The sequence below is a fragment of the Botryllus schlosseri genome, chromosome 6 (genome assembly GCF_051294905.1).
Source record: "Botryllus schlosseri isolate E-star chromosome 6, Bs_hap1, whole genome shotgun sequence".
NCBI lineage: Eukaryota > Metazoa > Chordata > Ascidiacea > Stolidobranchia > Styelidae > Botryllus > Botryllus schlosseri.
In genome coordinates, this window is record NC_137241.1 from 27,053,487 (window position 1) to 27,081,061 (window position 27,575).

The 27,575-nt window shown below is 40.7% G+C and overlaps 5 protein-coding genes across 5 annotated transcripts in view; 3 read left to right on the plus strand and 2 right to left on the minus strand.

The window, feature by feature from the left end:
- The window catches only part of LOC145441915 (nephrocystin-1-like), a 108,094-nt gene that overhangs the window by 4,632 nt on the left and 75,887 nt on the right, over positions 1–27,575 (plus strand). The window lies entirely within an intron of this gene.
- On the plus strand, positions 1,291–3,812 carry LOC145441895 (uncharacterized). Its single transcript, XM_080319842.1, has one exon. The coding sequence runs from the start codon at positions 1,403–1,405 to the stop codon at positions 2,948–2,950; it is 1,548 nt and encodes a 515-aa protein (XP_080175968.1). The 5' UTR covers positions 1,291–1,402; the 3' UTR covers positions 2,951–3,812.
- On the minus strand, positions 4,500–6,028 carry LOC145441896 (syntaxin-like). Its single transcript, XM_080319843.1, has one exon. The coding sequence runs from the start codon at positions 5,718–5,720 to the stop codon at positions 4,629–4,631; it is 1,092 nt and encodes a 363-aa protein (XP_080175969.1). The 5' UTR covers positions 5,721–6,028; the 3' UTR covers positions 4,500–4,628.
- On the minus strand, positions 6,234–10,385 carry LOC145441894 (dynactin subunit 1-like). The gene has a single exon (XM_080319841.1). The coding sequence runs from the start codon at positions 10,024–10,026 to the stop codon at positions 6,511–6,513; it is 3,516 nt and encodes a 1,171-aa protein (XP_080175967.1). The 5' UTR covers positions 10,027–10,385; the 3' UTR covers positions 6,234–6,510.
- On the plus strand, positions 17,707–26,977 carry LOC145441900 (epoxide hydrolase 1-like). Its single transcript, XM_080319846.1, has 9 exons — positions 17,707–18,312; positions 19,072–19,282; positions 20,645–20,816; positions 21,439–21,568; positions 23,942–24,147; positions 24,205–24,286; positions 24,479–24,622; positions 25,716–25,908; positions 26,281–26,977. The coding sequence occupies exons 1-9, from the start codon at positions 18,035–18,037 to the stop codon at positions 26,314–26,316; spliced, it is 1,452 nt and encodes a 483-aa protein (XP_080175972.1). The 5' UTR covers positions 17,707–18,034; the 3' UTR covers positions 26,317–26,977.

Below are 27,575 nucleotides of genomic sequence, written 5' to 3' on the forward strand. Positions count from 1 at the left end.
TTGCGCGAAAATTGGTAGGGACCAAATACATTCTGTGGACCCAGTTCTACCATTACAAGTCAAGGAAAGGCTGGTGTGTGCTCGCTTTTAGCGAAGCGCATAGAAAAAGTATCAACAGCGCCACACATCTCTGGAGCCCTACGCAACAAGCGGGCTAAGGCAATCGATATCATAATAATCTGACATATCCAATGTAGACTACTTAGACGTAGCCTACATATCTCTATCAGCTGAAGGATATTGCGCGAAAATTGGTGAGGCCCTAATACATTCCGTGGACCCAGTTCTACCCTTACAAGTCAAAGAAAGGCTGGTGAGTGCTCGCTTGTACCGAAACGCATAGAAAAAGTATCAACAGCGCAGCGTTTCTCTGTGGCGCGTTTGCACATCGCTATTGCCGCGACGTCAGCTGATCCCACTCTCGCCGCTCGGCCGCATCCTTGCTCTTGAGCGAGTCTCTCGTTTCGCCAGACATCATTGTTGCGTCACACTGCCAATCTACTCGACAATGAATAATTGGGGGCTGATTGTGGGGGTTCCAGGGCCGCGAGCGGAATAAAATTTATATTTTCGTAATCAGTGCAGAGTCAGCTTTCGATTGATACCCGATTCATCAAATTTAATGCTCGGCAAGCCGGTCAAAAATCACTGTCAAATTGCCTGTAGCCAAATGGAAACTGTGACGTGATACAATTTCATTGAACCGTGCGATTTGCTTGTGTCGACACCATATAGGACACTATGCTAGCCAGTCTTCAGGATTACCGGACCACGACCTAACATCGACCTCGGCCTCAGCCACATGCCACCTCATTTTGTCGCTTGCGTCTTATATTCTCTGCATTACTTTTCATTCAGTGTGCAATGTGCATGCCTCTTCTTTACGTCGCCTAGGCTAAGGTGGGTGTCTGATATCAAAGGCTACTCCAAGTTGTTTCGACACCTTCCTATCTTTTCATTGTATCGCAGTCTTGTGATGTCTTGAAGCGATGAAAATATGAATAAACTTGACTGATTGATGTTGATATTTCAGGTCGTGGTTCGGTAATCGGTAGGCCTATTCACCAAGTTGAATTCAATCATCGCATCGGTGCTTGCAAATACCATAATAAGCACGATAGCTGCTGAGGCTATCGTACATTCAGTTCAGATTTGGCTATATTGCCTACTTACTATACTAGGGTTGTCCATAATTTGGAAAATCTAAAAAATGTCGCGCATCCAATACACAACACTCCTACCGACTATGCGCGATAGACTCTACAGCTTGATCCGCAAGATGGTGTGCAAGGTAAATTGTTATGGTCGAGTGCATTCATGCCGCACTGACTTATCCAGACAGATATAAACAAGATTATATTGAATTTCTGAAATAGCCTTTCGAAATTAGCTCCCGTTGGACATGAGCGTGTCCGAGTCAGAAAGATGTTTTCGTATCAAACTTGAGTTCGACACAGTACCTCCCGCGTTTCCTGCATCCTCTAGGTACATGATCCTGGTGAAACCGGAAGAATGCAAGACTGTTTACGACCTCGAAATCCTAATAATCCGTAAGTTTGGCTACTCGAGTGGTACTATCGCGACCCTGAGTCTGGACGGATTTTGTCTGCCTTCGTCTGAACGTATCCAGTTGCTGTCGAATGATGATCGTGTTCAAGTGGTTACTGTGGCAGAAAATACACCAGTAACGCGTAGAAAAAGGAAAAATACCGAATCGAAGGACATCGATGACGATACCCATAATGAAATAAGCTTCTCTTCGAAAACGAAAAAATTCAAGTTACATCACAAAGATTTGAAATGTGAATCAGGTAAAAAAACGAAAAAACGCAAAAGTCATTCAAGTCCAGTGGAATCAGTGCAAGGAGCAAATAGTTCAATTTCCCAATTTGATCCCAATTCTGTGAAATCAAAGATGAAAAAATCTAAAAAAAGAAAACGAGACTCCTGTGTATCAAACCAAAACAATAATTCTTTGAAAACAGCGATTAAGTCTGATAGATCATCTACAGATATTTGTAGTAAGAGTCACACGAACACTTTACTTAGTCATAATGGTTCGGTCTTGCTGAGCAAATTAGAGAATTCAAAAAAGGTACCAAATGGAAAATTATCACCAGAATCTGCTTCAAAACATGACGGAAAACTAACATTATGTACTAAATTGACGGAATTCAAAGCAAAGATGAAGTCACCCCAACAATTACCATCTGAAACACTAATGAAAAGTTCTGAAATACCGAGGAAGCCGTGCCCTAATATCGAGAAATCTGAACCACAGAAGATTGAGAGTACAATCAAAAACTCGTCAAAGCAGACTGCCTCGAAAACAAAAAAGTCAGCTAATGAGCAGAAATCGCACATTACATTTGAATCAAGCGATTCCAGCTCCAGTTCTGAAGCCGATGAGGAATATGCTCCGACCGCAGTAGAGAAAAAAACCCTCGCGTCGTGGCTGAATTCTGCGAAAGCTTCCATCAACCAACCTAAAAAGACATGGACCACCAAAAATCAAACAGATCCTGGCGTATCCACCAACATATCATCCGTATACAGCAATCCTGACCTATCCAACGATACGTCGCAAAACATGGCAGAAGAAACGAACAACATTGATGCGCCAACGAGGAACTATCAAGAAATGCTACCTTCTTCATGGCCACCACGGGTCGGTGACATTATCGCATACAAAATATTGGAAATGTCCATAGATTACACGCCAGTAATATCGGAATATAAGGAAGCAAAAATCAAAAATGTACTGCTGGCTCAAAATTCTCCGAACGGGGTGAATTCGGTATCGGTGGAGATTCTGGGGCCCAAGATGCCGCCAGTCAGGACCTTTGGAAGATTTGAGATGGACTTTGGCGACGAAACGGGCGAAGAATCTTTGTGTACAGACGTTATTTTAGAATGGCAGACTTTACTGGAACCAAAACTCGTAATGTAAACCGGAGGCTGGCGACCTTTCTTACTCTGGGAACCGGTATCGAACTGAAATATTTTTCACGTAACAGTTTTCAAAAGACAGAAGAAGTGGCTCAAAGATGCATCAATTCTTAATTTTGTGTATGGTCGCTGATAAATTTTGTGAATTCAGCCAATAGTAGTAGAATAGCATTTGTTGAAATACACCGGGAGTTATTTTTTAAGCAACTTGCTACTGCTTCATTTAAATTTCATCTAGAGCTCCAGGTCAACTCAAATGCAACTCCAACAAATGCATGTACACATACAGCTCCAGTTCCTTGCTCCATCTCCAAAGCCCTGCCAGTAACACACATGTTTCGCTTAAAGAGATTGACTCGATTTTATTTTTAACGATGATATTGACCACTGAAATTCTGAACCTTCACTTAACTTTTCGCTGACCACAGGTTGCCAACTACTACTGTAAACCAACATTCCAATCAGGAATTACGTGTGATCTCATGAAGACCAGGCCTTACAATTTGCATTGTAGGCTTTCTAATCCACGAGACCAGTCCTAGTATGAGTTGCAATAACTTTGTTTGTGCGTTTTGCCCTGTTCCTCAGATAACTCTGAGATTGAATGTCCTGACCAGCTAGCTTTTTTGGAGCTAATACTGATATCGAATGTCCTGAAATGTTATCAGTCGCATCGATACACATCACAACGTTTAGTCAATCATTCTGAATATGTCATCCGGTGATGCAGTATCAAATGTTCGATTTTTTCAAGCTTTATTGCAACATTTCAAAATGCAACACACGATAATGTAACAATTTTACTCTTTATAAAAATTGATTTGTCAAAGCGGCAACGTGTTGACCAGTTACCGATAACTGTATTGAGTTCAGTGGATAAGCATTGGGGATGGGAAAATGAGAATAGCTGAGCATCTGTGAGACTGTCCCAAACTTCGTTCACGACCAGCGGGGTCATGCTTAGGCAGTTTGAACCTTGCGCGATATCGTCGAAGTAATATACCACGGGGTAACCCAGAATAATACCAAATATGGTACACAGATTCACATTATCTGTCTCCATTCTTATCACTGAAGTTTGATTAATTGTCACCAAATGATCGACGATACGACTACAAGTCTGTACGATAGCACCGTTCAAACACTGTTTGGGTATAATTTGCGGGGTATGGCGACGTTTGCTAATGTCCACAAAACTTAATACCGAGTGGGAATCACTAGTAATTACAGAACGAAGCCTATCCAGACATGTCTTCACATTACAAACGATCACGTGCCCATCAAGATTTAGTACGCAAATGTCGGACGAATTTATTACGCCTTTAATTTGCTGCATGACTTCCTGCAGTAATTGCAGAAGCACTTCATCGGGTAGCACTATTCTTTCCGGAGTGCAGGCGCTGCGTATTCCAATTGCGACTAATTCCACGTTTCTGAAGAACATCACGAGGTCATGTTTCTTTATGGAAACCTTACTTTTGTAATGTTGCTTGATCCAAGACCTCGTGAATCTAACCAGTTCGTCCATGGACGGTATTCCTACTACAGTCTTCTAAAACAAAATTAAGTACATACGTCTACTGTACGTGTTAAAACAAACTAACAATCCAACGTTAAATTTACTAGATACAATAGCTTGCATAAGAAAAAGGCGAGAAGCACGGGGAGGGTAGTTCGAATTAGTAATGGTGGTGAGGCGATTCTTCAACGTAAACTATCTTCGTCTTTTCCTTTGTCGTACTGTGAGACTTCCTTACCGTGACAACAATGATTATTATTATCACGGTTAAAAGAACAGCCACACAGATAGCTAATATACATTTCTTTTTTCGATATTTATGCTGGTAGGACCTTGCCTTTTTCAAGAGTTCCGTGCTGTCTTCGACGTAGTCCGCCGCGGTGGATATGTGGTTCTCGATGTGATTTATGATATCGCTTTGGGCGTGTACTAATTGCGACATGGTCACAAAGACTTTGTGCAATTCTACGATATTGCGTTCGATTTTGAACACATCTTGCTGAAAGGATTCCACCTCGCGTAATTTCTTACGCATCTCTTCGTCAATTGCACTGTCGTCCGTAATGTCGGCGTGCAGCAGCGGCACATTCTCTTTCCTGGCTACCGATTCGTCGAGTTCCGACTCTTTGATTTCTCTGCCTATGATTTCCAGTTGCCGTTTTATCTTCTCTTTACATCGATTGCCATAAATATTTTGTAAAATATAGTACTCTTTCACGACGCACGTTAAGTCGTAGCCCAAGACATTGTGCATATGAAAGCGCATTCGTACTTCAGCCGGAATGAAGCGATCGCTTGATAAAGGAAGCATCGCTCCGGACGGTAGTTTATGCCAAGTTATATTTGCTTTATCCATGGGCTGCATTTCTATTCCTCGCGTTTCTTCCCTAGTACTTCGTACCACTTCGCCAGCATAATGTATCATCACTTGTTCGTCGACTTCAAAACGTCGCAATATGGACTTGGTTTTTCTCGCTAGCGAACCAAAACGGTTACTCAGCCTGTCAATTAAATCCCGGCACCTCCTCTCTTCGTCTCGACTAGATGATATCAGTAGTTTGTCTTCGAGTCGGTGCAACTCTTTCAGTATTTCCTTCATTTGCGAAAGAAATTTCACCGCCTTACCTACACGTCTAAACAGAATCTCCAGATGGCTATCCAGAGGCACTTCCTTCTGTATTTCCGGTTCGTTGTAGCGTCCGGGGTGGATCTCCGCTAGCCTCAAGAGATCTGGCATTCTGTCTCTTATCATATCTGCGACTCGGTATCACCATTGTGCCATGCACACAATGCGACGTGCGTATCTGGTTGCTTCATCCGTCGTATGACGAGGAAATAGTTCGCTAGCCTACGCATCGCAGTATATAAAACAGATGGTCCGCTCTGTCTTTCGAGTACAGGAAGTCGTTGAGTTACAGCGCGAAACAAAAGCGCTCTAGGGATCTGGCAGGATAATTGTCAACACCTGACGATCAGTCTAAACTAGCGGCGGGCATCCAACATTTGATAGACGTACGTAATCATCCGATGATATCTCGCGATAAATATCACCCCTTGGGTGCATTGAACATTGCCTACCACCGTTTTCGCGCAGTGTATCTCGGTGGAAATTCCCGAACTAGGAAACTCCACAGTACTGACGAAGTGTGCTTTCCACGATTACCGCTACCAAAGCAGTCCGGATTCAGAAGACAGCGGAAACCTTACTAACCATCACAGGGTCAAGCTTGCAGCTATAATATCGACTCCACAAAAACATACAACATGCACGCAATTGAATAATATATTCACATTGAAATGTTATTCTCAATTCTCTACTAGTTGTCGACGACTAAATATTTGGATTTCAATATGAATATATTATGCAAATGTATATCTACGTTCGGCACCACCAAGAGCCTCTTCAAATATACGCATAAAGAAATGGAAATACATCAACGCCACATCTTAGTGTACTAGAACAACAATTTTAACAGAAAGTATAGGCAAAAGATGAATGTTTAGATATATACTCCTCGATGATTCGAGTTCGCTATTTCTCACTAAATCCGATGTTCGCGGCTTGCCATGAGCTGACAAGCCTTGACTCTCAACTCGGCGGCACGTTCCTTCGCGACCTGCAGCTTCAATTGTTCTTGCAGCATTTGCTGAGCCGGTGATTTACTTCCGACCTTATGCTCGCCGGACGCGCTCGTGCGAACGTCTACGATGCGAGGGCAAGCCGTCTCGATAACGTAGCTCTTCAACTTGGCGATGTCCGATCGCAGTTTTTGCACTTCCGCCGTGCGTTTATTTTTAGGCTGTCTGCGGGGGAAATTCAACGGCTGCAATGCGTTCATTCTGTCCAACAAGTCTTTGCCTTGGAGTTGGTAATTTTCTGCGCGCGTTTGCCGTAACGCGACGCGCAAAGAGTGGATTTGCGCTTCCAAAAGCGGCGAATCGTTCACGATAACTTGCGCGCCGGGCGTGGCGCCTTCAGACACGGCGGCTCCGGCTAATATAGACTCGATTTTCGATTTCCCCGCATCGCCGATGACGGATCGTTTCGACTGCGCGGTCAGCCTCTGTTTTAACTCTGACTTTTCGTGTTCTAAATTGTCAATGTCGCGCTGCAGAGTATCCAAAGTTTCTTCGTAATACCGATCCTTTTTCTTCAGCTCTTCCTTCAAGTTGTCGTTCTCACTTTGAGCCCTGCTCAGCTGCTCCTGTTCTACTTTACCGCTCTTTTCCAATTTCCTTTCCAGCATACCAACTTTCACCCTGATCTCCCCGATTTCAACGACTTTGAGTTTCAGGGACTTTCTCAATTCTTGGATCACGACGTCCTTGTCTCCAAGCTTAGAAGCCAGGCCTTCCGAATCGGAAACCTCTGATTTAACGACCTGCGCTCGGCGCGCTATCGGCGGTGAAACCGCGACAGGCTTTTCTTTTGTATCGAATTCTCCTTCTTGTAAAGCAGTAACTAGAGAATTCATAGCCACCATTACATCGCCAGCAGCGCGGCGGATAGCATCATGCCCGTTTCCAGTTATATTGTAAAATTTTTTGCTGTGCGCTGCAAAAAATTCCTGCATTTCTTTTGACGAGACCGAGTTGTTTTCAGTAGTAATCTGCGATCCGCAGCTCTGAACTGTATCGTACAGTATGTTGTTTATAATTCGTAAACTGTCCCGGTTGCGTTCGGTTTGAGACACAACGTCAGTAGAAAATTGCAGAATCGGTTGATCCGATTCGCCCGCGTCTTCATTCGGCTTTGGCATTCTGCGTCTCAACTTTTTGCAAAACTGCGCAATGTCAGAACACGCAGTTTTCACATCTTTCAGCAAGATAAATATATCAGCATGGTCGTTTCCAGTGCCTAAAAAGGATCTCAATCTGAGCGAATTGACTTGAATGCTTTGCAGCATCACAGTCGACTCTTTGATGTGATCGTCAAGCAATTTATGGCAGTCGATGTACGGTTCTTTCGCGATATGAACACTGAACAGATGTCTGAAAAATTCCACCGCCCTGCCGAGATTACCTAATGGCGTGGTCTCATCTAGCGAGTCCCGACGTAGCTGATCGATTAGATAATCGAGCGCGCGTTCGTGCGGCGCCATTTCCGAGTGCAACGTGCCGATTTTCTGAAACAAATCCACGCGGCAGTGTCCCAATGCCGATTCGTACTTGTCCATCAGAACGCGCAAATCTTCCAACTCGCACATCAGCTTTGCGGCGAAAGTCAACTGTTCCCCTTTGTGACCGATCATCTCGTCCCGTTGCTCAGGTGGAGACACGATCTCAAATGCATCCGACACGTGTCTTGAAACCAACTCTGATTTCTTCGATATTCTCTGCGCTAAAAGCAGGACCTCTACACAATCACCATCGCCGCCCGACCTGGAAAATGCAGAAGGCATGAACATAGAGAGATACCGGACATGGTCTCTGGCTTGCCGCGCTTCTAGTTTACGAAGCTCCAAATCAACCGCTCTAGCTGCAGTCTTAGTTTCGATCATTTTCAACTGATAATCAATGCGAGGCGTCGGCTCTTGCTCAACTGCAACGCCCTCCGATTGTTTTTGAGATAACTCTTCATTCGATTCTTGAAGGTCTTGCACTAATTTTCGAAACTTTTTAATAGTTTCTTGATAATCGGCGATGGCATCATTGGCGGCTTCTACCTTACGCTCCGCGTTTCTCATACGAGATCTGGCCATGTCTACCTCCTCTCTTAGCTCCATCTCGTTTTCCCGTGCGTTCTCCTGAAGCTCTTCATTCATTTCGTTCATCGTTTCCAAATCTTGAATCTGCTCCTCGTAATCCGCGATAGTTTCTTCAAGTTTTAGATTTTTGTCAGTGAGATCTTCCACCATTTCTTCGGCCACTTGAGCGACGTCAACTTGTTCTTTTAATTCGTCGATGGTGGATTCTGCCTTTTCCAGCTCTTCGGTCAGCGATTGATTTTTTTTACGTAACTCTTCCAGTTCCTTGTTTTTCTTCTCCGTTTGCTTTTCGAGGTTTTGATGTTCCACTTTTTCTGCGGACGACAAGTCTCTCATTCTGACCAGTGCTTCCTTGAGACGAGAGTTTTGTTCTTCCAGCTGCTTCATCTGGTAGTTCGAAGGTCCGCCGTCGTCTGCAGTCTCTACTTCCGCTTTCATAATTTCCAAATCGGTTTGTAATTCTTCTACTTTTTCTCTCAAAGATTCAACTTCGGATTGCAGAGATTCAACTTTCTCTTCCGCCATTTCCTTGTCCAACGTCGCCATTTCAATGGCCTCGTTTGAGTCTGCCATGTCATCAACGTAGCGATCTCTAGCCTCCACAGCCTCTTTCGCTTCTCTTTTGGCTTCCCTAACCTGTTTTAATAAGTCTTGATTTTGCTCGCTCATTCTCGACTTATATTCCATTAGCTGTTGCACTTGCAGTTTGGCTTTTTCCAAGTCTTTCAACTTGTCGCGATCGGCCTGTCTTTTTACTCTTATCGTCTCGAATTTATCTTTCCAGTCCTTAACCTGCGCTTTGAGCGATTCCACTTCTGCAATTGACACTCCTGCGTTTGCTAGCGATGATCGGCTACTGTAATTGCCAAACAGCTCTTGAGTCAAAGACACAGGTTCAGATTCTTTCTCTTCTTCACAAACAGGTTCCGGAGGCGGGGTGGAGATGGCTACTTCTTCTTCATCACGCACGGCGGATGGTTTTGACATTGATGTTCTTTTACTGCTTGGTATTTCTCTTGTTACATTCGGTATTTTGCTATCTGCGCCATCAGATTTAGGGGCCAGGCTAGTCCTCGGTTTTTGAAGGCGACTTGGAGGTTGAATGCCTGACTTGGTCTCACCGACCGGTAGGGCTTTGATGTGCTGCTGTCGCACAAATACTCCACAGTTTTCGCCGCAGCTGAAATATCTTTTTCCTTGTACAGTTCCATCATTTTTTCCTTTCGGAACATCAAGAACAACTCCAATCCACTTTCCAGAAGCAAACATTGTCGTGCCAATGTATGCAACGGTACCCTTTAGATTCTTGCCTATAATATCAACCCTAGTTCCCATCTTAATCTCACTCATTTTGCTGGTTATATGAGATCAAGAAACCAAACTAAAGACTGTGAAACAATAATGAGAGTGAAAATTTGTTCCAATAATTTAGTCTTCAGTATCATTTTATTACGACTTTTATCGATTCATTATATCACAAAAAGTTTGATACAACAAAAAGAAACTCGTGAACAAGTTGAAACAAAACTCACATACCAACCCTGTACCAAAATGGAATAAAGCACCATCGAGATGCTTTGACGATGGAGATGCGATACAGACTTTTATAGCAAGGTCATCCACGTTTTTTCTCCTAAGGGCCATTTCCAACCTGGACAACAAAAGTTGGAACCACCACATTCCCAAATCATCTGAAATTTGGTACATGCATAGATGAGTTAATTTTGAACACAATGAAGTTTACTCCCACTACACGAGATCCTCGTCTAAAGGAAATATCTACTTACCCCCACCCAATAGCAACCTAACTAAGAGATCTATCGACTACTCGGGACCTATCATCTGGAATGCATTACCACCACACATCCGTGAATTGCCTTATAATAGATTCAAAAAAGCCCTACTTGATCACCTCTTGTCGCTACACTAACACTGTTGCCCTACCTCGCCCAGACATTGCTTCATTGATCATTTGCTACCATCGTTTAATTTTTCTTCTATTTTATTTTTTCAACTACTGTAACCTTTTTTACAGCCAGACTGCTTAGAGTCAAGTGTACCTGTTTGATGCTGGTGTGATCAGACTAGATGACCTTCACGGTCTTATCGATCATTCCTATCTAATACCGAATACTGTGCAAGCATATTTTCTGTACCACCATCACTGCCGTGTGTTATGTATTTTGGTTGGATGAAAATAAAGACTCTCTCTCTCTATTTGAGGAAAATTGATCCCTGTGGTCAAAAGTTACGTCATTTTGAAAAATTGACGATTTTCTGCTCATTTCACCTCTGCAGCATTCTGGTTTATCAATGTATAATTCAAAAAGGTGTAAACAGATGTTGGGATACAGTTGATATTTGGCATTGGGTTTTCTGAGTAGCTGGTCTATTGGTCTATATTCTCATGTGGTATTAAATGCCATGTGGTGTAATGTTGAAGGTTAAATTGAGGCGAAACTTGATCGATGGTCTGAAATCGGTCAAGCGTTACACAATTTAGAATGCGAATTGAGCAAAACCTTATAAGTATATTCAAGCGAGTAGGGTATCATATGAAATCTGGTTACTAAGACAATTTTCCATAGTTTTTTCATTTTGGTTTATTGACTGTAAGGTAGGGAAATTGCAATCTCAAGAGTACACTGCATTTGTACATGGATATGCTCAAGTTTGAACTATGGTAGACCAGGGGTGGGCAAACTTTTGAGCTCGTGGGCCGCATTCAACATCTGAATCTATTCGCGGGCCGCAGTACGCAGTATATAAAATTGGGATTATAAACCAAAACGCGATATTGATATTTGATTATTATAGTGAGGACAGGGAGATAATATATGTGCTTATTTAAAACAAGCCAAATATTGCTTTGATGATATGGTACATGCGTCAGAAACATATAGTGGCGAGATTTCATAGGCTGGCGGACCTCAATAACCAATTTGTCAAAACTATAGAGATGAAAGTCGGTTGGCCCGGTTCTTAAAACAGGATTGAAATTCAAATCTGTGAGCAGCGATCTGTTCATAGATTTACTAATTCCACTTTTGGTCCAGTTCCAGGACACACAATGCTGACAGCATCGTAACCATGCTAGCTTCAAACACGCTTCTACTATGTGTAGATAAAATATAAATAACCCAATTCTACGCATACAGATAACAAATCTACCCAAGACACGCCCGAATCATTTTTTATGAGCACAACACTGAAATAATCAAAAATGGAGTGGCCAATCTGAAATCCCACTCGTGATCCGAGTTATTTCAATCTCGTTGCGCCTTAGATCAGTGCTTTACAAACTTTTTGCTATTCACGGTTGCATAGTCGTAACGAACTAACTGAAGGCCAAATACCTACGTTGAACTGTCCATGTCGATAACTGTCCATTGCCAGTGAACTCCAGACTAATCCAATGAATGTCCTTACTTTGACATTCAGAGCACTATCGGTAGAGTTTCTGCTCTTTATTAAAAAAAATATAACTCTGAATGTCAAAGTTAAGAAATTTAGCAACGGACGGGTAAACGGCGAGAGCAATGGAGCTATTCTTACTAATTTAAACCCAAGGAACAGCTCTTGGTTTCAAATAAGTAGTTGGAAATTGACATATAGTCTTCAGGGGTAGTGATGAGTATAAGTTGAGCTTAACTAGGTGTGTTGAGTCAAAAAAGTATGGGAACCATCGGTCCGCCATATTCCAAACTTAAGCATATCCATGTACAAATGCAGTGTACTCTTGAGATTGCAATTTCCCAACCTTACAGTCAAAAAACCAAAATGAAAAAGCTATGGAAAATTATCTTTGTAACCAGCTTTCATATGATAACCTAATCGCTTGAATATACTTATAAGGTTTTGCTAAATTTGCATTCTAATTTGTGTAACGCTTAACCGATTTCAGACCATCAATCAGGATTCGCCTCAATTATAGCATTCAATACCACATGGGAATGTAGACAAATAGACCAGCTACTCAGATAACCCAGTGCCAAATATCAACTGTAATCCAACATCTGTTTACACCTTTTTGAATTTTACATTGATAAACCTGAATGCTGCAGAGGTAAAATGAGCAGAAAATCGTCAATTTTTCAAAATGACGTAACTTTTGACCTCATAGATCAATTTTCCTCAAATAAACTTTATTGTGTTCGAAATGAACTCATCTATGCATGTACAAAATTTCAGGAGATTTGGGAATCTTGTGGTTCCAACTTTTGTTGTCTAGGCTGGGAATGGCCCCTAAATGCTATCCTAACAGGATAGCCGCGGATACCAGTTTTCGAGTCTTTGGTCTGACCCGGCCGGGAATCGACCTACCCACGACCTACCGATTGAGAAGCCGGACGCGTCACCATTACACTATCTCGCTCGACGCTCGGTAACATGCTAAAAAGAGACATACAAACTCAATGAGAAATAGCAGGCGTATTTTCAGTAGATGACAACACTGACTCGACACCGGAGAAACGCCAAGAATACCTACATAGAAGTATAGATATAGAGTTAAATATTCATGCAATAAGGGTCTGTATCACTCACATATATGTAGAACTGTTACACTACGTAAGTAATTGCATAGCCTCGTGTTATAGTTAGGAGCCGAGATAGAGAATGCAATACAGTACCCATTTATGCATATTGATATGATACAACTCGAGTCCGCTCCAATGGTTGAGATGAGGAAAATATATACTATATTCGATTTAAATTTCATTAGAACAAGAGGTTCGGTTAAGGTAAGAACAGAGAACAGAAATAGATATTTGGCTATTAAATTACTTTACTACTGTACAAGTTTACGACAACGTAAGCTGTAGCTTCGATCACTTCGTCTGTGGTCAATATATTTGTGAGAGAATATTTGTGGCTCAGTAAAACGCACGATCATTGAAGATAAGGTGATTTTTACTTGATGACTTGAAATTGACTCGTCAATTTTGCTCCGAGTCACGAGTCAATCCACATTTCTGATACGCCGAGTCAAGTCAAGTCAAGTCATTTTAGCAATGTGACTCGAGTCAAGTCAAGTCATGCGAAAAACTCAAAAAGGTGACTCGAGTCAAGTCTTGACTCGAGTCATCCCAACACTGGTTATAAGTAGAAGCAATATCACTGTATCATCAATACATTAATGAACATGTTTGCGGCATGCATAATGGCCCCAATGTAGGGACACTGTAAAACCTGCAAAACTTGCAAAACCCGCAAAACTTGCAAAACCAGCAAAACTCGCAAAAGCAAGGCATACTCAGGTAATTGTGAGTATCTTTTACAATATTGTCGCTGTATGGCCTTGAGATATCATGGATTAGATATGAAATTAACTGCCGGCAACTATACAGCAACTATACGAGTTCTGCGGGTGAAAAATGGGGTTTTGCGGTTGACTACCAGAGTTTTGCGGTTGTATAGGAGAGTTTCGCGATTGTATAGGAGAGTTTTGCGGTTGATTACTAGAGTTATGCGGTTGTATAAGAGAGTTTTGAGGTTGACTGCCAGAGTTTTGCGGTTGTATAGGAGAGTTTTGCGGTTGACTACCTGAGTTTTGCGATTGTATAGGAGAGTTTTGCGGCTGTATAGGAGAGTTTTGCGGTTGACTACCTGAGTTTTGCAGTTGTGTTTGAGAGTTTTGCGGTTGACTACTAGAGTTATGCGGTTGTATAGGAGAGTTTTGCGGTTGACTACCTGAGTTTTGCGATTGTAGAGGAGAGTTTTGCGGTTGACTACCTGAGTTTTGCGGTTGTATAGGAGAGTTTTGCGGTTGTATAGGAGAGTTTTGCGGCTGTATAGGAGAGTTTTGCGGTTGACTACCTGAGTTTTGCAGTTGTGTTTGAGAGTTTTGCGGTTGACTACTAGAGTTATGCGGTTGTATAGGAGAGTTTTGCGGTTGACTACCTGAGTTTTGCGATTGTAGAGGAGAGTTTTGCGGTTGACTACCTGAGTTTTGCGGTTGTATAGGAGAGTTTTGCGGCTGTATAGGAGAGTTTTGCGGTTGACTACCTGAGTTTTGCGGTTGTATAGGAGAGTTTTGCGGCTGTATAGGAGAGTTTTGCGGTTGTATAGGAGAGTTTTGCGGTTGACTAGAGTTATGCGGTTGTATAGGAGAGTTTTGAGGTTGACTGCCAGAGTTTTGCGACTGTATAGGAGAGTTTTGAGGTCGACTATAGTCACCTTTAAAACCCTGCTAGTTACCAGCAAAACTCTTCTGTACAACCGCAAAACTCTGGTAGTCAGCCGCAAAACTCTCCTATACAACCGCAAAACTTTCTTAGACAACCGCAAAACTCTATTTTTCACCCGCAAGACTCTTTAAGACAACCGCGAAACCCTATTTTTCGTGGGCTAAACTCTCTCAGGCAACTGCAAAACCTTATTTTTCACCCGCAAAACTCTCTTAGACAACCGCAAAACCCTTTTTTTCACCCGCAAAACTGTCTTAGACAACCGCAAAACGGTATTTTTCACCCGCAAAACTCTATTATACAACCACAAAACTATCCTATAGAACCGCAAAACTATCCTATACAACCGCAAAAGTCTCTTAAACAACCGCCAAACCCTATCTTTCACCCGCAAAAATCTCTTAGACAACCGCAAACCCTATATTTCACCCACAAAACTCTCTTAGACAACCGCAAAACCCCATTTTTCACCCACAAAACTCACTCAAACAACCGCAAAACCCTATTTTTCACCCGCAAAACTCTCTTAGACGACCGCAAAACCCTGCTATTCACCCGCAACACCCACGATATCTTGAGGCCATACAGCGACAATATTGTAAAACATACTCACAATTACCTGAATATGCCTTGAGTTTGCGAGTTTTGCGGGTTTTGCAAGTTTTGCGGGTTTTGCGAGTTTTGCGGGTTTTACAGTGTCCCCCCAATGTAAACCTTATCACAAAATAAGCAAAATGGCAGAATTGTCATTCTATCATTGATAGCCGGATGTGAAAATCTATCATCATCATCAATGGTTTAATAGCAATTTTATCAGTTCAATACACCACAAAAATGCGATACAATGAAAAGACAGGAAAATGTCGAAGCGACTTGAGTAGTCTATGGAATCAGACACCCACCTGGGCCTAGGCGATGTAAAGAGAAGGCATGCACACTGAATGAAAGTAAAGAAGATAGCATAGAAAAAGAAAGCGATAAGAAATAGGGCGGCATGTCATGGGAAGCGAGATCGATAGGTCAATCGTGGTCCGGTAATCTTGAGGATGGACTGTATTTATTTAGTAATAATTGCTTGCATTTCGAATTGACCGCAGTTTCCCATTGGATTCAACCGTCATATCGGCTCAAAAAGACACTAAAACTTGAGCGAACAAACCTACACCGACGCTGCTACATCTTAATCACTATTATGAACATTGAACAAATCTGCTAATTAGTCCACATTTCAGCACGGTCTCGCCTCTTAGCCAGAGATGGGCGGATTCCAGATTTTGGGAATCCGTATCCGTCCTGATCCGACAGTCAGATAGGATTTCGGAGTCCGACAGTTGAGCACCAAAATTAGGATCCGAAAAAATCCTGCTATTGTTTTAGTGCTATTTCACATTAAATATAGCCTGCAAAACAGATATGAACATTATAATCAACAAATAAGTATCAAGTAATGCCTTACAAGGGTTTATTTATATCACATTTCAAATCAATGTTAGGTTAGGTACGGTATATATCTTGAATATAAATGCGAGTAGTATAGTAACTAGGCAGGGGAAATGAGCTAAAAAGACTGTGAGAACAGAGAAAGCAATATTAGTTGCTTTACGGAGAGGTTAAACATAGTAACCCAGGCATGCCATGATGCCAACAACAAAATCAGATATTGTGCATTGTGACTTGGCCAAGACAACTAGGCCTATGGTACTACTGAAGAATGGAACTAAATTTTCACAGAACAGACACGTATCAAACAAAATGGATGAATCAATCAAAATGATCACTTGAGTTGATAGAGCAGCAATGAATAGGAAATATATATAATATTATATAATCAGCATGATGGTGTTCACAATCAATCAGAGAGTACCGGTGGTACTTCAGTTCTAGTGTGTTTCCGAAATCATAAACATGACCAATTGACCATGCCAGCATATATTCATACATTACCACACCACACAATCATTCCAAATGACACCAGAAATCAGAACCACCATGAGTTACCTCTGCATTCTGCAACAACACCGATACCTCGGTTTTCTGTCATCCTGACAACTGGTATCAAGTACCCTAATGGCTGATGAACAGGAAGTATAAGAATCAATATCTAAGGAACAACTGAATTCGAAAACAAACACTTCTACAGCTCGCTTGCTGGAGCCTGCCTTCGTCCTCATCTCATCCAGCAGTAATCTCATCATTGCAGAAACTTTACTTATGTTGCTAACGCATTTCCACGACGTGACCGGTAGCAGCGGTTTCAACGTTGTCATTTATTGTCGGAACCAGCCTGGGCTTGATCCATAGCAATGAATGCATTTAACTACGGAAATAATATAGCAGCAGCTTTTTTCATTGAATATAAGATATCTTGAACCTTTATCACCCCATTTTTTTATGAATATCAAATCCTGTTTAAATCCGGCTCATATGGCAGTTTCAGAATCCGGCTCCGATCCGGCCATAGTAAAATTCATCAAAATCCTGCTCCGGCTCCGGCTCCTGAACCGGACTGTGGCCATCTCTGCTCTTAGCTGATTTTTATCGTGACGTCGCACAGAGTACTGGTGAATTCTGAGTGACAACGGGAGCAACGAACGCACCGTCGTATGATATGATAGGCAAGTAATATAACCAGAAGTACTGATATGAAACTGAATTTATTTAGAATATGACTTACTTCTGTCAAGGGAAAGTTAGTTTAGCGAGACTGAGGAACAGGGGAGACATATTGATAATAAATGGAATTTTTTGGCTATGCTGTCACATCAAAAGGTAAAGACGAATCCGTAGGTACACCATATTGTCGTATCATATCATAATAACTGAATGATAATACTATAGGATGATTACATACGATAATAATACAAAAAAATTGTATATTGTTTTCGCATATGTGGCTCGTGGTCGTTTTGATAATAAGTATACGCATGAATGCATCGTGCAGAAAACAGCTGACATCACGACGGATTGCTGCTTAAATTCAGTCTGCATTGTTGTTTGCTACATTCCATCATTTCCTTCCTTCCTTGGGGTTTGGTGGTTTTCAGATGATACACCACTTTTCATTTCGAAACCTTCCTATCTTTTAACTGTATCGAATTCTAGTGGCGTTCGGAATTGATGAAAACTCTGAATAAACTGAACTGATGTAATTTAGTAATATTGCTCAGGTTATGTGGCATAGCAAACACCAAGCTGTTTTGTACCAGATTAGATACATTTCCAGCTACAATATGATTTTGTCTACTGTATTATTCATCGCTGCAGCGGTGATTATATATTTCAAATTCTTCAAGAAGTCTCCAGAAGACTATGAATTGATAGCGCCCTACTACAAGGACAGATGTTGGACGATAAATGACGAAGTGGTGGACACCCAAATATACCCATTTAAAGTGGACATAAAGGATTCGCAGCTGGAGGATTTGAAAACAAGAATTCAGCTTACAAGGTAAAGAAGTGCAGTAAAATTCACTGTATGATACATGATAATTCTTCCATGGTATCAGTGTGCCTGTAGAAGTGGAGTTATTTGAGTTTTTCATTTATAATTATGGGATTATCCACCGACAATGCTATTTTTGAAAATCCAGAACTTTAAACTGCAAGAACTCCGCTTCTACGGGTTGCAATTGAATCAAATTTGTTTTGCATTGTTTTTGAAGACAACTCAACAATTTCACGGGGTTTACAAATTTTTTTTAATTTTTTAATATTCAAATTGGCTCTCTGCAGGCTTATACTAGTTGGAATTGAACTAAATTTGGTATGCAGCGTTTTTAAGGGTAGCCTGACAAATTTAATCACTGAAAGGCTGGAATTCGGAAAAAAAAAATTTTTGAACAGCCCTAGGTGCAGTGTGTGCACTTGTCGAACGCTTGCACAATGTGCCTGAGTGTATGCACATTAGCTAGGTTTTGAATTCAATAAATAAATGTTCAGATGCTATGAAGAGATAAGAAAGAATTGAGTCAAGATAATATGCCCCAGATTTTTCTGTGAATATTAAACTTACTATCACCAATTGTAAAGCGGTTTGTTTATTATTATTGACAGTTCAATGCCACATTGTGTTATCTTGACTGGTTCATCACCCGATAAAGTTCACCTGTCACACATAACATTGTCCTGTCAATCCAAATTTATTTTTGTAAACAGATTAAGAATCACAAGATACGAAACTTTCAAACATATTCATTTGTATTCCTAGACATTCAATGCCATCACTGAAAGATTCAAAGTTTCATTATGGTGTAAACAGTAAGTTTATGACGGATTTGCTCGACTACTGGAAAGAGTCCTTTGATTGGAAGAAGCAAGAAAAAGTACTCAACAAATTTCCGCAGTTTAAAACGAAGATTGAAGGCTTGGACATACACTTCGTTCATTTAAAACCATCCGCACCCACATCGTCAAACCAGGTTTTAAAACATTTTCATCTAATCTTGCTCAAATTCGAAGAGCAGCCTTAATGTAATCCTTAAGTAGAAATTGCTTCTCTAATTGCTTTTGTGAAATCTCATTTTGCTTTCTCCATTATTTTCAAAATTTGTTAGTTGGAGGTCTAGAACAGTGGTTATCAAACTGAGGAGTGTGAAAGCATCTGGAGGGGTCACGTAGCTGCGGTCAACTGAAAATGTTCCATGAGATTTACCTCCAGTTCATAGAATTGCTCTTTGTGTAGTTCGAGTTTTATATATTTGAGAATTTTCTCATCAACAGTCATAATCGTCGATGCTATCAATTTATCCGTTGGGATTGCTAGCGTTCAAAACCACTGGTCTAGAAGATCAATCAAGGTTAGCCCAACATCAAAAGGGGCTGATTAACTTACTTGCAGATGAGCATTTGAGCATGTATTATCATATGTATGTAGTACTTATAACAGTGGTTCGCAACCGGGGGTCCGTGAAGCCTCAAAATAGTCGATAATCTAATCTGTATTTTTTAAATTCGAAAATCGCGAGGCAGTTTCGCTGCATTACTAGTAAAACTCCAGAGATCACATCTGAGATGAAATATCCTACTGTGCAGACTCATTTCTGTTGCTAGATTGTCAATAGCCTACTGATACTAACATTTTGCTGAAATTTGGAGATGTTTTGTTTGGGATTGTGGGAAAAAAAGTTGGATGAGTTTGAGTACGGTCAATCGCGGTGACTTCGAAATGTTTACAAAAATCCATTTTCTCCTGTGATGCAGGCTACATAACCATTTTCCGTAATAGCTACAAGATGAGCTGACATGACCAGGCTTGACGTTATATGTTCATTAGAAAATTGTTTCAATTTTGGTGGCATATTTGTTGCGATCGTACCCAAATGTGGTCGTCGGAAACCTTACGCGTTATTATTACATTCATCACCACTTATATTTGTGGAAATGGATTTTCGGCACTCGTTCACATCAAATTGAAGAAGGGGATTTTGAAGACATGACCACGTATTTCAAGAAATGCAGTTGCAGAATTTGCTTTGAAATAATAGAGGTCAACCCCATTTCTACATGAATAGTATGATCTTATTTTCAAGAACAGTCATTTCGTTGCTATTTATCTCTAAGCCAACAGTTATCATTTGCACGAGACAGATGACGATTGCACGATAATTGAGCTAAATTTGAATTGAAACTTTGTGGGGGTCCGCGGGGTCCGAAAGGGGTCCGTGAGGACAAAAATGATGAGAACCACTGACTTATAACATACAATGTACTGTTTATCAATTCATTATAACATTTTTCAATTCAAATTTGCGTGTTAACTCTACATTTCTGTGTTGTTTTAGCCAAAGCCATTGATGCTCGTTCATGGGTGGCCCGGTTCTTTCTTCGAGTTCTATAAAATAATTCCCATGCTAACTGACCCGACATCTTTCGGTGGAAATGAAACGGATCTGTTTGAAATCGTCGTACCCTCTATTCCCGGATACGGTTTTTCACAAGCTGCAGAAGTTCAAGGTACATCTCTACTTCAATAATGAAGATTAGTGGTAAATTATAGCTTCCTGCATCTTCATACCTAGATTTCTTCTGAGCAGAAAATCAGCTACAAACAGTGTGTGTATTAAGATTATATTCTGACAATTCGTAATTAATTGGACTGTAGAGGGCCAAAATCAAATTCTCACCTTGTGTGATTGGTATATTGGACTGCTAGCTGTCTTAACTGTAGGCCTACTTATATATTACCTTATTCACGAGTGACTTCGGCTACCACAGGAATTTTTTTAAATGATTGAAAGGATGAACAAAATAATTTAGTCCATTGTTCATCAATAGACTTAACCTATCTCCCATTAACAGAATAGCAGAAGACTGAAAATTATTACATATCCTAATGTTACGTAGCATTTGATGAGATACTGACAGGTACATAACTTCAATATACAATTGAATAATTTGGAATTGAAATAAACCTAAAACTTTTTGGATGACACTCATCAGCGGTAACCGTCAGCAACTAGTAGAGAATAAGAAAGATCATTGCATATCAATATGTATATATTATTCAATTACGTAGCATTGAATTGTAAAATTGTTAGGGTATTAATTTTGTAATGATTGCACGGAAATTTTACAGGTTTCAGTAGCCCGCACTGTGCTCGTATCTTCCACAAATTGATGACGAGGTTGGGTCACAAGAATTACTACGTTCAGGGTGGGGATTGGGGTGCGTATATTACCACGCACATGGCGATGTTGTATCCTACGTGAGTTCACTACACTTCACATTGTTGTATCAAGTAGGGCTGCGATCGGAATATAGTATTATTTCTAATAGTTCGAGTTGAGTAGTGAGAAACTAAGTTTGCGAACACTGAAACTTTACTTTGCTGTCCACCAGTAGTTATATCACAATGAAGACTATAGTTTCGGTATTTTTTTCTCGCCGCAGAAACCTTGAAATTTTTCGTGTCCAAAACACGTAGTAGCTACGCACTAGTGCGGAGTGGATCGACAAATTCTCTGGTCCTGCTCCGATCCTGTTTTTTAAAGCTCTGGTCCGACTCCTAGGCCGGATTCTAGAAGTGACCGTGAACTAGAGGTCGACCGATTATCGGCTTGCCCGATTATCGGCGCCGATATTTGGAAATTTCTCGAATATCGGTATCGGCCAATCTAGGCCGATATCGCGACCGATATTTTATATCTAACTACAATCTACCTTTTCTGAACTGATCTGCAATTCTGTATCATGTTTTGATTTTCGGGTTATCCCAAATTTCAACGAATGTTCACAATTAAGCAATAAGTCTTTTCGATTTCAGTTTTCTCGTTTGTTGTTCACCTTTCTGTGGCATGAACAAGTGCCACCTTGCCTAATATATAATATTTTTGGCGAAATAGTTCTCTGCTCCTTCCATATTAATATCGGCCTATGATATCGGTTATCGGCCCTGTGAGCGTCGAAATATCGGTATCGGTATCGGCCTGTAAAAATCAATATCGGTCGACCTCTACCGTGAACCGGTCTGAAAAACTCCGACAGTAATGATCTACTGACAGGATGGTATTGAATATTGATTGAAAAAATTCAAACGGGACAATAAAAACTCAAAAGATCAAACCCAACCCTTGGGTGAAGTAATAATGCCAACTTGGACTCAGCGTGTGGTTTTTTTCCATGACGTTTCACTTTGACTACTGATTCGAAGGTGGACTAGAAGGCAAGACTGTCATAATTCTTCGTAAAAAGTACTCATTCGCTCCGATCCGACTCCAGCAATATCAGAAAAAGTACTGATCCGGCTCCGAACCGGCTTCGACCAAAACTGAGAAAATCCGGCCCTGCTACGCATGTTATTGCATATGACATTTCTCTGAAGTTGCGATCAACACACAGCATTGTGTCAAAAAACGCCAAATTATCTTCATGTGGTGTGGTAATGACCCGGTCGTAACCAAGTCACAAGATCCCGAGTCACATGTCTATTCTACTGCTATAGTTTTGACTCAAGTCAATTCGAGTCAGGGTTCAAAGCAGGGTTGTAATGACTCGACTCCAGTCCGACTCGAGTCACAATTTTCTGATGACTCGACATAACTCGAGTCATTTTTTCAAAATACGGAAATGACTCGACTCGACTCGACTCGAGTTAATCTGTGTATTGACTCGACTGGGACTCGAGTCATTGACTCGAGTCTCAGACGGCCAAGACCGACATTTCATTGTAATTCCAGAGCCAACACACTATTGGGATTTCGTCTGTTGGTACTGGCACTTGAAAATGCGACCAGAAACTGCTAAGAGTGAGGAAAATTGGTATATTTTAAATGCAAACCATTCGATATCACCAAACAGAGTTATAAAAAGTGGGTTTACCAAGATTTTAACTGGAAACCGAGCAGTGAACTCAGTGACTTGGACTCGGACTCGAGTCATAATTCCATGACTCGGACTCGATCCTCTGCTCGCTGACTTGGACTCGGACTTGACTCGGTGATGAATTGAAATGACTCGACTTGACTCGAGTCAAAACTATAAAAGTGAGATTGACTTGCGACCCTGGTTCAAAGGTTCGACTCCCAAGTAATTGTGTCCACTGTCAATTTTTTAGTACAATCCTGTTCATCTCATTTTTTTGCAACTCTGTTTGGGTGATATTTAATGCCTCGCATTCATAATATACTAATATTCCTGACTTTACACATTTTCTGGCCCCATTTTACAAACACCAGTACTGACAGACGAAATACCAATAATATAGTAGCTTACTATTCTTCAAAGTTACAACGAAATGCCTGCCATGGACGCTCGAGTCTCGAGTCATGCGCAATGACAAGAGTACAAGTCGCGTCAATACACAAATTACCTCAAGTCGACTCATTTCCCATATTTTAGAAAATGACGCGCATCGTGACTCCAGCCATTACAACACTGCATAAAATGTACGAACATTGAAATTAGAACTTTCCACATCATTAATGCCATCATTCTAACTATCATACTATCCACACCATCATCCATGCAGATGTCATAATGAGCGATGTCCGGTCAGGATCGAATCACTCTGGTACCGGTACACGATTTTGCCCGGCCCTAGTATCATGTCCTGCATGATACGATTTTGAATTTCCTTCAGAGCAATCAAAGGTTTACATTTGAACATGAACTTGTTCAACGAATCACCAAACCATTACGCGAAGCTTTTTTTCGGATCTGTTGCCCCGTCGCTGTTCTTTGATGAACTCGACGTCAAGAGTCTGTTCCCTGTACGAGATATGATGCTGAACTTGTTGTTGGAAACTGGATACATGCATCTGCAAGCGACCAAACCAGATACTATCGGTGTGTTGTTCATGAATTACGATAAGGTTATATGACTCTAAAGTGACTGTTTGGTAGGTCATGCTTTGGCGGATTCACCAGCCGGGCTGGCAGCATACATATCTGAGAAATTCTCAACCTGGACTCACGGCAACGGAAGGTAATGTAGCACGTTCATACCAGATCTGGAAGTGATCATTAACGAGAACTGAGTTCTGAGAAAGTGACTTTCTTCAACTTTTCTGTTGCTTACGTCCAAATACTATCTTTTTACGACAAAGTGGTGCAATGACATTTGCAAAATGCCATTTCGACTGCAATTTAGTATTGCCATATTCTGTTCTATCCTAAGAAATTCAGAGGATGGGGACATTTTAAAGCATTGGACCTACGACGAGCTGTTAACAAATATAATGATCTACTGGTGGAATGGAAATATAGCATCTTCAATGAGATTTTATAAGGAAAATGTTAAAGATGCCAGGGCAACAATGAAGTGAGTACAGCTTATCATTGTAAAGACACATATACCGTGTGGATTTCCGATTGCAACTGATGAAAACAAATAAATGAATTAATGCGTGAGAATTAATATTTGCGCCCAAACAAAGCATTGCATCGAGAAAAAATGATTCTTGGGACTGGAAATACTTCAGTCATACAGGATCACCATTTCTTATTGATATATATATATCGGCTTTCAATTAAATAAAAGGGCAAAAGAAAACAGGAAACAAAGGAACATCAAGATATCAGTTTTGGGCCCTTATCAAGCGCCTCCAGCGTGGGCGGTCGTGGGCGTCTTCGAGCGATAGCCCGCGTTGCGCTAGCTCGGTCTCTATTGTTGAGCGCCATGTGGTTCTATTCCAGCCACCTCTGCGCCATGGCTCCGTCGGAATATGGTTGATTATTGAGGTCAATATTAATAATAATCACTAATTGTCAGATTATATTCTCATCTGCCAAGACACTCACAAAATGTACAATTCGATATACAAGAAACAATGCGATATAATGAAGAGATAGGGGTATGCTGAAATGACCAGTTGCGGTCTCTTGATCTGTGTCCATGTCGGCCTAGTGTGTTAATCTTCATTAGTAGTTCCTTTTAGTTGCTCTTGTCTTTATCTTCACCATTGGGTCTTTCCTGGCTTTTTGTCAACGCAAGATGACTGATGACGCAACACCACAAATTGGGAAATTCACAAGAATATATTATGTTACTACGATGAAGAAGTTATTTGGCCGGTTAGGATAATTACGCTCATAAAAGTAATGTAAACCAATCCAAAACCTACTTTCTACTTTACCAAAGTCCAAGTGTCAAAAGTAAGTAGTTTGCATATAAAAATGTTAAGTAGAATTGAACATAGTTAAAAATTTAAACGATTTGAGTAAATTGTGAAAGTAGACGAAACCTAATTGAGTACTTTGTAACTGAGTACCTCTGTGTATGTGTTGGCAATGTCTTTACTGTTTCTATTCCATCACATTCTATGATAATCCCGATACTTTTTTACTTGAAACTTTTGAATATCATGCGTATTGATCATTGGAATGACTGCATCAATTACGTTTGTTCACTGCAGTGTGAAAATTCAAGTACCCGTCGGATTCGCGTGCTTCCCGCACGATCTTTTCACATCTCCGAAGAGCTGTGTTGAGCACAAGTATCCGAGACTCTATTCATATACCCGCATGGGAAACGGAGGTCATTTTGCCGCTTTCGAAGTTCCGCAACTTCTTGTTCAGGATATACGAAATTTTGTGAGGATATGTGGGGTGAGGCTTGGTAAACTATAGGACACTATACCAATTATCCGGAAGTGTCTATTTGCAATAGATACCTTCCTAAATCCTTGGTTTTCGTTTTAAAGAATTTTCATCGATTCATATGCGCTGGAGTTTATTCACCAGCAAGTTATCATAGTTTTACATAAATTACATGGTCTGTAAATTTTGTTGGTAGACGTTGCTGGGATATTGGTTTGTTTGCGAGCTTTTCATGTCTCTGTTGTGGCATGGAGTTCCTGCATATCTTCCATTGAAACCCGCATGGACATAGTTTTAGTCAAAATCAATATGATAGACAATCAGTCAGTGTAAATGTGATAATATGATATTACAGACGTCATGACACTTTTGTTTTTTCAGAGAGAAAATCTGAAGAATCTGAGAAATCAGGAGTGACAATTTTGTCATGTATACAATGCTAGATCTTCGCATTATGTTCTTCTAAACTTAATTATGAGATTTCAACTTAATTGTACAACTCTAATAATTTGCACTTATCAGATAATTAATTTTTTTTTGTATAGTTTATAGCACTGTATTTGATTCATTAAAAATGCATAATATATGTACATCAGTATTGAAGTAATTATTTTAATATAACGTAATGTGCTTTAATACTACATTCTAGTAGTTCAAAGTGAATGTTCAATTGGTATAGGCTACCGCACATGGTCGGTTTGACATCCTATTTTTTCATTGCATCGTATTGTATCTTGTCTATCGCATTGTGAGTTCTGTGCAGATGAAATTACCAGTATCAATGGTTCATGTGTACACGTTACGCAAAAAAGTCTTTCAAGCTTCTAAAAAGGTGTATCTCCAGTTTTCTCAAAATAATCAAGTCTGCTTGCTTCTGCTATTATTTACGAATCACGTTGCGCTCACTCAGAAAGTCTGACCTTTCTTTAAGATCATCTGATTCAGTCTTCGATGTTTTTGCCAGACTTCTGTGTATGTTTTGAAGCCTATTATTTTCCGCCTTTAATTTTACGAAAATATCCATATAATACTTGAAAATTCGTGCTGCTAAAAATAAAGGAGAATGTAATAACTAAAAGATGTGATAATATATTTGGATCTTACATTTTCTGTATACAACCAGTGGTGGTCAGATAATCATTGATAAAATAATTTACAAGTGGAGTTTACGGACATGACAAGACGACTGCAAGAAGAGGTGGAAATGTGAGGTCTGAAAACTACTCTCCCATAGTTTGAAAAAGCAGATTGAGCTGGTAGCTTTGGCGTTAGTTAGTAAATCGCCAGTATCCGCTTTCTAAATTGCAAGAGCCATCGTTTCAGTATAGAGACTGTACTTTCAGAATGAATGGTGCCAATTTAGAAATTCATTTCTATTATGGTCGTTCTGCCAGGTAGTCTAACCGCGTACAGGAAGATTTGATAATTCTGTGCGTTGTGCAATGCTAGCTTCGAATTGTTAGTATATTAGCGCTGTCACATCAGTGGTTATTTCATGATCATAGCTTGTTCGAGACTGATGCTGTAGTGTTTATATCACTGAGCCAGCTCAGTTGGGGGGTGGGACGCAGTGTTTATATAGCTCAGTGCAAACTACGGCCAGACCAGTGCTATGCCTCAGTGAATCTCGTAGCCGCGCTCATTGCCTTTGCAGCAATCGATATTCGATACCCGCC